We start from the raw sequence: 11165 nt of genomic DNA, 5'->3' as shown, positions 1-11165 counted from the left end.
GGCTGTAGCACGAACCGCGATAAGCCTCCTTATTAATCTGACCCCGAAGAGAGACTTTGCATAAACGTGATAAGGGGTTGGCAATGGCCTGTGGGGAATACAGGTGGGGGGAAAGGGGTGTGTGTGTGTGTGAGGGGTGGGGGGTGGAGTGGGAGAGTATAATAGGCAGGACTTGACAGCACCAACAGAGTGTGAAACGAGCTTCCTGCCGTGGATTAGTACGTGTCCTGCCCGGCCGTGGTCATCAGCATCCTGCAGTGGATCTGCCTGTCTCCGAACCTCCGTCCTCGTACCTGGATCTGTGACGTCTCATCTGGGCCCTGACAGGAGCCTGAGGTACGGTGTCTCTCCCCCGTTATCGCTAATCTAACTGTGTCTCTTTTTTCTAAGCTGCTCATGCTTCCTCGCTCCTCTTGGGCCCAGATGTTTCCCGCTTCTTTCCGGCTTGTGTTCAAAGCACACAGTCATTCAATGGCTTCATCTTGTAGGTGTCTTCCCCGTCCCCGTCCCCGTCCCTGAGACTGCACCTTCGCTTCTGACCTTCTCCAGATCGTCTTCCTCGCCATGCTGGCCACACTGGAGACAGTGAGTACCGTCACCAGTGTCCTGAGCTGGGCGCAACAGCCCGGACGCCTGCTGCCCTCTCACACCGCGCACATTAATATAAACACTCTCTTCACACATTATTCACACCCTCCACCTCTGAGACTACTTCAGATCTATTTAAAGGACTCCTCTGCATCTTCTGTTTGCAGAGCAGTATGGACAATGTTTGCAGTGGGTCAGATCCTAACCTTGCTATTATAAGGATATATGTGCCTTTTTGGCCAAGACACTTTGTCCTCTTTTAAACTAATCAGGTGCTCAGCAGTTATTGGGGGCAGCCTGACAAATCTTTGATTTCTTTGCGTTGCTTTTAAAAGGTTCGTATTTCAGCTCACGTGCAAAAAACATGCCAGGGACAACTAGAGGCTAATGCATAGCTTTATGAGCGGGTCCATCATTCAAAGCATGGTCAAATAAGGACAGATAGTTATGTTACGCAAACCGTAACACGATGCAAATGCCTGTATGAAAATCTCATGGGTTACTCTCTAAACAAGCTCTAGGAAAAGCTATATTTACATAGAGGCACCTGTCCACAATGGAGTCTTGCTTTATGTGTTTCTCGTGAATATTTAAATTTTATTGTGAAATGGAAACATAATCCCAAATGTGGCGGTCAGCTGGTAACACCGCATGACGATGCACAGAAGCGTAGACCTCTGAAGGGTTGCCATGCTTGTTCCAGGTGCGGTACCTCCAGGACTTCGGTTCCCGGACCTGGGGAGATCCCCCCCAGGCCGAAGTGGACCTGGACGTGATAGAGGAGTACCTCCAGGAGCACTCAGCGGAGGTTCAGCAAGGCGCCAGCGTCCAGTGCGGGGATAAACAGGAGCCCAGCATTGTAGGTGAGGAAAACAAGCCCAGGATGGGAGGCCATGGTTCCACACCAACGTCCAACGTCCTGCTTAAGGATGTGTGGGCGATTTTGGGAGCCTTCGCAAGAAGTTATGGTGCAGATGGAGCTTATCTCAGGAAGCGAGGGGCACAAGGCAGGGGACACCGTGGACTGGATGTCCATTGCAGGGCACACAGTCAGACATTGAGGGCGATTTAGAGACAATAACTCGTCTAACTGCATGATTCTGGGATCCGGGAAGAAACCACACACATATAGCCTGTGGGCATTGAACCCTCGACCCAGAAAGTGTGACATCATTGCCCCATCCGGCATACGGTGCACACAGGAAGTCTTGGGATGCTTAGTCAATGCAGCAAAAATATTGCAAATTTATTGGTTTTATAACAAAAATCATTAATTTATTCATTTGTCTACACACATTTTTATAAATAAAACAATCAGTAGGTTGTAGGTTTAACTGAAACTTTCATTTCAAGTAGTAATATATTGAAACCCAAGTTATAGTTCAAAGAGAACTGTTCTCAGTTAAAAAGTTAATTAACAAGCATTACGTTTAATCAGTAACACCTTTGCAATAATATAAAACACCAAACACTTGTATTTGGTATCTCTTTGGAAGCCAATGAGTACAATTGCAATTAATAGCAAAATGACAAGAACTGAATGAAAGGTTTATTAGAACCATTCTCTACAATTAAAAATAATTATAAAGACAGCAAAACTATAAAGTAACAGACATGGAGCCATGCACTGACCAAAAAAGCATTAAACAAAAGATTTTTTTGGGGGGGGGGGGCAACTCTGTAGATTAGGACAGAAGGTCGGCAGAGTGATCCCACCATTGGGCTCCTGAGCAAGGCCCTTAACCCCAATTTCTGACCCTACTGTCTCCTCTACGCCAGTTCCACGAGGAGGCCTCCTGAGATGCTTCTCCAGCTGTCCTGAAGGAGGTCCCATATATATGCTTAGCACTCATTGGCCACTTTTCCTTCACTTTCTGGTCAAACTCCAAAACCCTCTCTACTGCGTTTAGGTCAGGTGACCAGGTCATGTGATAAGATAAGACACTATCTCTCTCTTTGTAGGCGTCTTGGCCTGTCAAATCCATTGGCTGGTTCTGTATGAAAATATATTGCTTGTTAATGGACTTTTGTTATGAAACCAATACATTTGTAACAGTTTTAAAGAATTAAGCGGGAGTCCCAAGAATTTCTGTGAGCACTGTATATGTTAACCTGAAGAAATCCATTATTTTTTCCAAGCCTTATGAATATAACCAGTGGATTGCAAACAAGTACAACAAGCTGATAGATTTGCATTTCATATAAATATGTGAGAGAAATGCAATCCTCTTTGGAATACCCATAATGCAGTAGGTGATAACCTCACAGGTCTAACTGCTGACGTTGTAACACTTTGCCAATGCAGAGAACAGCTGGTCAGGGTGCTTCGCCTACGAGTGGCACTATCACCCCCCGGTTCCTGATAAGAGTGATGCCTGGGAAGGGTCCGCTCACTGGGTTCGAGCCTCTGCTTCTCAGCCGGTAAGCCTTTCCGTCACTGGATTATTTAGCTGAACCTAATTCTCATTACAACTCAGATGATATTGCTGCTTTGCTTATCCAGTAGAAGCTTTTATCCAAATCGACATACATTTATTGAGAAAGCTGGCTCAGGCAGGATCTATTGAGGTACAAGAGCCTATATAAAGGGTCCAGTGGTGAAATCAGTCTGTCAATATTGGGATTTGAACCAGCAACTTTCCTATTAGAACCAGAGCAGCTTAACCCACTCAGCCACACACCACCCCTTAAACTAAAACCCAAATTTATAAACCTTTCCAGAAGCTACTCTTCAATGTTCAAAACGTTAAACCAGGTTGAGAATGCTGAAAATGCAGCACTGGTTTTATTTCGGCTGGGAAACAAGATTCTTTCCAAAGCTTCGGTTAACAGTCTTCGGCGTCGATGACCCACAGGGCCAGTGCCAATTCATCTACGATGCCAATCCCGGCAGCGACTCCGACTCCCAGTCCACCAGCTCCGGTTGCCATGACTACCCCCCGTCGCCCCGAGTGGAGAGACGAGGGAAGAAGACTTGCAATGCTCCCCCCCTTACATCCATCACGGGTATGTCCGGCGACCCGCTACAGTAAATGCAAGTTGAGTGATTTGGTTTCATGCTTCTGTGTGTCTGAAGGTCGTAGTTAACTAGCTGGTTAGCAAAACATGCTGCTTCAGGTTTTCCTAAATAAGGAAGACATTTATTCGATATTTAGTGTAGTGACTGCTTGTGACCCACACAAATACACGGTTTGAATGGTGGTAAACACTGCCGCTGGAATTCCTACTGTTCAGCGACCTTTTTCCCTGTTGTCTCAGGTGTCTCTCATTCTTAAATCTGGCTCCTTTTCCTGGCAGGTCGGAAGAAAGAACGCCTCTTCCAATTTCTCTACGAGATGCTGCAGAACCCAGAGATGCGCAGCTGCATCTGGTGGGTCCAGTCGGGCAACGGAACCTTCCAGTTCTCCTCCCAGAACAAGGAGCGTCTGGCCGAGATGTGGGGCCGGCGTAAAGGCAACCGCAAGACCATGACCTACCAGAAGATGGCGCGTGCGCTCCGCAACTACTCCCGTACCGGGGAGATCTGCAAAGTCAAGAGGAAGCTCACCTACAAGTTCACCGAGGACACCCTCAGGGGACTCCGCATGGACGGGAATAAGGCCGTGGTGGCTTAGGGCAGATCAGGAATCACAACGGGAAAATAGCATTGCCCTGAAATACTGTATTCGTGTGTCAGTAAGTCTGTGAAGCCGTTAGACTCAGCACCCTTGCAGAGCATCGTTCGAAAGCAAAAAAAGTTTCCATCCCAGAGCGAACAGGGGCTCATAAATCAACCTCTGGCCCAGCAGACGGACAGAGAGGGATGTGAGGTGCCTTCGAGAATATCTACAAATCTCAGGATTGTCAGTTCAGAACTACTTTATAAGTAGACCTTTTGTTTATGTCGGAAGTATTGCATTTCACGTGAAGAAAATGTACAGCTTTTGTAATATTCCTTTTTCTTGTTTTCACACAGTACGCCGATGTTTGTTGATATCCCACTGTTTCCTGGGAATGTTTTTAATACATTTTTTATAAGAAAAACATGGTTGCCTTTTTTCTTGTGATAATTTAACTACTTGACCCGGTTACTTCAAACATCATGCAAAGCCTGTAAAGATTTACTTGAGGAGGCGAAAATAATGCAGTAGTACATTCTTACTTAATGTTTTAATTAACCAGAAACCATTAGATACGTGCTGATCCTATGTTCATTCATCATTAATCAGTCGTGTATCCCATGTAGTGACTGTATTGGTTCATGATTTGTACTTCAGTAGTAACCAAGTTACAAAGTTACTTGTTCCACCTCAAGTAAAGTGTTACCAAAACTCCTAAGAAAATGCAGACATATTAATAAAAAATGGGTTTTGGATGATGGACGGTTGCTTGGAAGTTGATAGCACTACGGTAATAATAATCACTTCATTAATCCTTGTGGGGAAATTGTCTTTACACCGCCCTCATTTTGCTTTTGTAGAGTAAGTTGTCTGTGAAGGGCAGCCACCCGTAGCGGCACCCAGGGGGCTGGGGGGTTAAGGGCCTTGCTCAAGGACCCGCAGACGCGCTGAGGCTGGCTTTAAACCGGCAACCATCTGATTACATGTGCACAGGCTTAGCCCACTGAGCCACACGCTGCAGATGGCTTGCAGACTCAAATGATTGCCTGATGGGTTCCTTGTTCATTTCCCATGTTCTGAAATTGTACCATTGGTGCCCATCTTAGGTTAGAATATCAAGTTCTAGTCAGAGTCATAGTATCTGTATTGTCATCTTCAGCTTTCTGATGCATGAGGTCACACACTACAAGAAATTCCTATCATGTGAAATGGTCATGTGCAAGAAAAAGAATATAAATATGTAAGATATTTTAAACATGACATATTGCGACATGGAGATAAGTCCATTTAAAAATACAGCTGCACAAATGGGCAATGATGGTGAATGAACAAGAAGGTGTAGTATATAGCTTTTGGGTTCAATATTATGATTCCAGGGCAGAGGGGGAAAGGGTTTTCCACCATTTGCGAACACCAAGATCTGACGAAAGATGCATTCTGTAAACTGAATAACAAATAGCCATGAGAGAAACACTTGTTATTCATTCAGGATTTGTTGCACATTTTGACACTTCCCCCTTCACGGGTTGTGTAAATTAATCATCAGCCCAGGGGACTAGTGAAGCTCCAGAGGATTTAAGTGATTTTGTAGGACAAACTTCACCATAAAGTCCTGTTTTATATATACATTTATATCCTAGTGTTACCTGTCCCACATTTGGCAGGATGGTCCCATACAGCTCACTCAGAAACAATCTTGCAAGCACGCTCATAAATGCACTGAGCCATCACTGCATGCAAAACACAGCCCTGCACTGCAGATTAATGATTCTCAGGACATGCAAAATGCGACGGCGAATGGCAGGACCCATATGAGCACCAGCTGCATTGCTCCTCCGAACAGGCCAATCCTCATTTCAGCTATCGTGCTGTTTTCAGTTTCTGTTTAGACCAAATTTCAAGACTCATTTTCATGTGCATTCAGAGGAAGACAGTGAAATTCTTATGCCATAGTCACAGGGGAGTGGACAGGTGTTTGGGGGGGACAATAGGATTCAATAGGGCTGGCAGCAATCAAGCTAGGTTGTGTAGTGCAGTTTAACCCATTGTCATTTATATTTGGGTCATTGGTTGATTGAGTGACTAGTACTTAGGCATTTAAAAACTGTGTATTATCCGAAATTTGTTTGGAGATCTGAAACAATTAAGTGCTAAGTGTTACGGAGCGAGTACTTTCTTACTGCACTGTGTAAGGGTTTTGTTGTAGCCCTACACCGGCGGATGTTTTCTGCCCCTCGCCCCCTGCCCCCGACCCTGTAGAGATAAGAAGCAGATGGTTATCTCCAGCCCACATAAGAAACAACTGGCCAGGCTGCATAGGCGCACATGTGAAAGATGGTACGGGGAACAGCATCTTTCTGCAGAAGCTGCTGACGGAGGGCATTTGTTCTTGTTCCTCTTGCAGAAGGCTGCTGCACTGAGGAAACGAATTCTCGTCACCTTTTCCCCAGCAGAGACAAGCTTGGCCCAGGCCACTTCCTGCTCAGCTGTGTACGAGCCGCCCGGCTCCTGCGTCTCTCTCCCAGAATGGAGGTGCTCTACACCATGCTGGAGCTGCTGGTGGCGCTTCTCTGCTGCGTGGGCAACGTGCTGGTGATCTGGGGCGTGAAGCTGACCCGCTCCCTGCAGCAGCCCACCTTCTGCTTTGTGGTGTCTCTGGCGGCGGCGGATTTCCTAGTGGGCGCCATCGCCATCCCCATGGCCTTGGTGCTGGACGACGGCCTGCAGATCTCCTTCGATGGATGTCTGTTCATCTCCTGCTTGGTGCTGGTTCTGACCCAGAGCTCCGTCCTGGCCTTGCTGGCTATCGCCGTGGACCGGTACCTGCGTGTGCAGATCGCCTTCAGGTGAGCAGTGGCCTCCAGGTCCTGGTACCAGTAAATCTCTGCGGCCACCTGTTACCCATGATCTGTATCCCATGATCTGTATATTATCTACATCTATAGCCAGTTTTGGGCCGGACCCTTAACCCTTATGTTTTTCCAGTAACGGACTAACCCTGCTTTCTCAAAACAAAACGTTGCACCACTTTGCATAAAAACAGAAATATATCCTTAACAGGAGTCTCCCAATAAATATTTCTGCTTGCTCCTATATTCTATTAAAGTCATTTTCTGAGAATGCTGCCTAAATTCAATGTAAAATGAATGCACTGTATTTGATTTGACCTCAGCAACTTCAGATCACAAGTTTCATAACTACTGTGTCACATTCATGTCGAAGGGAAGGACGTCGAAGTCAGAAGTTACAGCCTCAGTCAAATAACTGTTCACTCTCTTTGACCTATTTTTTTGTTTGTTTGTTCAGTTTTGATTTAATGCATAAGCAATTTAAAGATGTTTCCATAATTGAATCTTTTAAGAAAATAAAATAAAATCTCTTATACCAATGTTGACAATAATAATAACAATAATATTATGCTTTATTATTATTATTATTATTATTGTTATGGTTGTTGTTATTACTAATACTAACAATTATTATTATTATTATTATTATTATTATTATTATCAGTAGTAGTAGTAGTAGTTTTTCAGCCTAAAATTTCACCCGTTTCTATAAAGGTTGTGAAGAAAAATGACATTACATATAATATATAAATCTAAACAAGATTTTCACTTGCACACAAAAATTATTCCCCCAAACGCCATATCCATGCAGATTTAAAATTCCAGCACCCACAAATCCCTGGGGCATACGTAAAATACATCAAACAAATCTGTCTTTTGCAGGTACAAGAGGTTCGCTACCCAGTCACGCACCTGGGCTGCGGTGACCGCATCCTGGGTCTTGGCTTGTTTGATTGGCTTTACTCCGCTCCTGGGATGGAATAACAGAGATCCACTCCACTCCCCCAACTCCACCATCAACTGCACATTTGTGACAGTCATGTCCATGGAGTACATGGTGTACTTCAACTTTTTCGTGTGGATCCTGATGCCTCTGCTTCTCATGACCATCCTGTACTTGCTAGTCTTCTACAACATTAAGAAGCACCTGCGGCAAAAGGAGTCCCAGACCTTCTACATGAAGGAGCAGAAGCTGGCCAAGTCACTGGCGCTGGTTCTGGCCCTGTTTGCCATCAGCTGGCTCCCCCTGCACATCATGAACTGCGTGACCCTCTTCGGAAAAGTTAATGAACATTACTCCTGGCTCATACACACGGGGATCCTCCTGTCTCACGCCAACTCCGCTGTCAACCCTATCGTGTACGCTTTCAAGATCCGAAAGCTCCGCAAGGCCTACCTACTGATCTGGAATAGGGTTGCCTTCTGCCGGACTGGGGAGATTTCCCAAACCGACCTCACAGCTGACCAGATCGATGGCAGCAACCCGAACAGCACCATCTCCATGGACAATAGGAAGATCCACCCGCAAGGTGACCTTAAAATCCATTTTAAGACAGACGTCAAACCACCATGTTGAGTCATTCTTGATCGAGTACAAAGGTAGCACTGGAGGTTCGCATGGTTCAGCATGCGCCGCATGCAGCTGTAATTAGCCCTTGTTATTGTTGTTTAATGTTAATGGTTATATTTCCTTATTGTCGCGTGTGTAACAACCTTGTGTATCCTGTGTGTAACTAGTCCGGTGCTCTGTGGGTGCCTGATGTAGTCCTTTTCAGGATTACCAATAAAGAGCATGTTCTTCCCTGGCAAGCGAGTATCCGTGTCTCTCTCTGCTCCCGCGATGCCTCGGTCCGCCCGACGCCACAGAACCTACACCAGAGCAGGGACTTACAATAACAATTCAATCGGGCCGAGTTCCTGCGGCGTGAACACGACAGAAGTTCCTCGTGACTGAAAAAGGTTCCAGAGGTGGGAAATCGCCTATAACCAACATCAAAGACGGGTTTCCAAGTGAAAACGAACTGGGTGATCATCTAAAACTGAAATCTTTGACACCTGCATTTCCAATGGACCTGCAGCTTCCTTTCAATTGAAAACAGGATATGACTGGTTTTTGACACAAGTGCACGATATGTATTTAACTTCCCATTTTATTAGAGGTAATTTAGTTCCTTTATTTAAAACCCTGCCCCACAACTGCTAAACATGAAAAGCTTTCTCGTTCGGCCCATAGGTTCAGATGCCTAGGAGTGAATGGTCAGCTCAATCATCACCTCACCGCCTTATCCTGTGGCATTCTCATGCTGGAGAAACCATTTCTGAATTTCCTTTATAGGGAACGCCACCATACCAAACAGCCATCTATCTGGAACAGACTGAAGTGCCATTTTTTATTGTTTGTATATATAATTATGATAATGGCTTATGGAAGCACCACATTTGTGCTTGACACTTCCTCAATCCTAGCCAGCGTAGCATGCTCAAAATACGAATTTCCTCTTTAAGTTTACAAGAGGTTTCTTAAGGTTTTAGATTACTTAACATGTACCACTAATAGTTTAAGATATTACACTATGATTGATCACTGTATTCATCCTCTTCAGCACATGCATAACATCAAAGCCGCAGTCAGTTTCCGGAAGGTACCTTGTTACCTCTATTTCACACCTCTAAGTCAGCCAACAGCCCACGCAGCACAAGAGCAAACTGTCCATGTAGAGTAAGGTGTCCCTTAGTTAAACAGAGGGGGAGGTGTCAGGGGGCTGCTGAATTTGCTGCAAAACGCCTTGTCAAAAGAGCACCAGCCGTGGAATCTTAAAGGGGCAGGCAGCTGTGAGTTGCGTCTTTTCACCACGGTAATTTTGTTTGCACAGTCGTGGACTTCTGGGTCAACTCATGTTGATGCCCTCATCGCCATTGGTGCTTCCTATATGCATCCAGATGGTGGACAGGCCACGCTCATCTTACTCTACCTCTCATGCAGCTACTCATTGCGGACACTGACTTGCACAATATTCTTGAGTCGGAATTGCGGCAGGGCCATTTACGCTGGGCACAGTCAGCTGAACACCCCCCCCCCCCCTTTCTTGTCTGTCAAGCCTGCAAACATTGCTAACAGTCGGTAACCTTCTTTGTTACTGCATTAGCTTTAGCTAAATCATTGTCCCTTGGCGTGAGAACAACCGCTTTTATTCTCTTTATACTGTGTTCATCAACAAAAAGGGTGGCCACCCTAGCAGGGAATGTGGCGTCACGTGTCCACCACGCTCAGCATGCTAATGAGCCAAGATCCACACGTGGTGAGACACCAGGCCTCTGCATGTATGGGTGGAGGAACAACACTCTTCCAGCTACTTTAACCGTGTAACCTGGTTTTTCAGTTATTTGGTTCTCTTCTCTCTGGTTAGTTTTGCTCGTTATGCTCTAATGATCTGGACAGGACACTCAAGGTAATTCCAAACTAAGACGTGAGAGGCGCTGCTGATGAGAACTAGGTCACATTCAGAGAAGCCGCCAGATCGATGGCGATTAACGTCGCAGTATCAGGCTGCAAGCTGCCCGTCGGTTCCCCTACAAGCGCTCCATCTTCACTCACCCTGCATTTGCAAATTGGAGCAAGGGCACCATTCCTTAAATTGTGTTTGTTCTTCTGCATAAACTAAATGCACTAAATCCCGTTATGCTTGGATTATAAAATAAGCCCCCCCCCCCCCCGTTTTTGAATGGGTGGGTTTTATTGTATTAGTAGCTGAATAATCAGATAAATTCTGCGTAAACTGTAAACTGAAAACTGACAACATCTATCAGTCTGTTTTTCTGTGGAAAAACAAACAACATAAGTGAGTTAACCCTTTAGTAACCCTTTAGTAATCGGGTCTCAAAGTATGATAATGTTACATATAATTCTTTACATGTTTTTAATTCTTTATGAAGGCTAGCTCACAGATGGCCCAATCATCTTCCAAAGGGTATAAAAATGATGCAATGTTTTTGGCTAAAAAACAAAAACTGTAGTGGAAAATGAGGTGAAGCTCTGGTCAGGGTTTTTGAGTTTACGACTCTTGTGTTACATCCATCCATCCATCCATCCATTATCTACCGCTTTTCCAGGTCGGGTCGCAGAGGCAGC

General features: G+C 45.2%; 2 protein-coding genes across 2 annotated transcripts; both read left to right on the top strand.

Annotated features, from left to right (window-relative positions):
- Positions 1-200: 200 nt before the first annotated feature.
- On the top strand, positions 201-4926 carry LOC111855249 (uncharacterized). The gene is made up of 6 exons (XM_023834083.2): positions 201-336; positions 489-585; positions 1292-1451; positions 2894-3009; positions 3444-3594; positions 3886-4926. Exons 2-6 carry the CDS (start codon positions 565-567, stop codon positions 4200-4202), a joined length of 765 nt encoding a protein of 254 aa, XP_023689851.2. The 5' UTR covers positions 201-336; positions 489-564; the 3' UTR covers positions 4203-4926.
- Positions 4927-6606: 1680 nt separating this feature from the next.
- On the top strand, positions 6607-8845 carry LOC111855247 (adenosine receptor A1). Its single transcript, XM_023834079.2, has 2 exons — positions 6607-7033; positions 7919-8845. The coding sequence occupies exons 1-2, from the start codon at positions 6714-6716 to the stop codon at positions 8610-8612; spliced, it is 1014 nt and encodes a 337-aa protein (XP_023689847.1). The 5' UTR covers positions 6607-6713; the 3' UTR covers positions 8613-8845.
- Positions 8846-11165: the final 2320 nt, after the last annotated feature.

This window comes from Paramormyrops kingsleyae, chromosome 18 (assembly GCF_048594095.1).
Source record: "Paramormyrops kingsleyae isolate MSU_618 chromosome 18, PKINGS_0.4, whole genome shotgun sequence".
Classification (NCBI taxonomy): Eukaryota; Metazoa; Chordata; class Actinopteri; order Osteoglossiformes; family Mormyridae; genus Paramormyrops; species Paramormyrops kingsleyae.
This window is presented reverse-complemented; position numbering and strand designations above follow the sequence as displayed.

Excerpts from the sequence above, each read along its gene's own strand:
- LOC111855249 (XM_023834083.2), top strand. The coding sequence starts at position 565 with ATGCTGGCCACACTGGAGACA. Across the intron at positions 1,452-2,893 it reads ACAGGAGCCCAGCATTGTAG|AGAACAGCTGGTCAGGGTGC; the intron begins GTGAGGAAAACA and ends TTGCCAATGCAG. Across the intron at positions 3,010-3,443 it reads GAGCCTCTGCTTCTCAGCCG|GGCCAGTGCCAATTCATCTA; the intron begins GTAAGCCTTTCC and ends GATGACCCACAG.
- LOC111855247 (XM_023834079.2), top strand. The coding sequence starts at position 6,714 with ATGGAGGTGCTCTACACCATGCTGGAGCTGCTGGTGGCGCTTCTCTGC. Across the intron at positions 7,034-7,918 it reads CGTGTGCAGATCGCCTTCAG|GTACAAGAGGTTCGCTACCC; the intron begins GTGAGCAGTGGC and ends TGTCTTTTGCAG.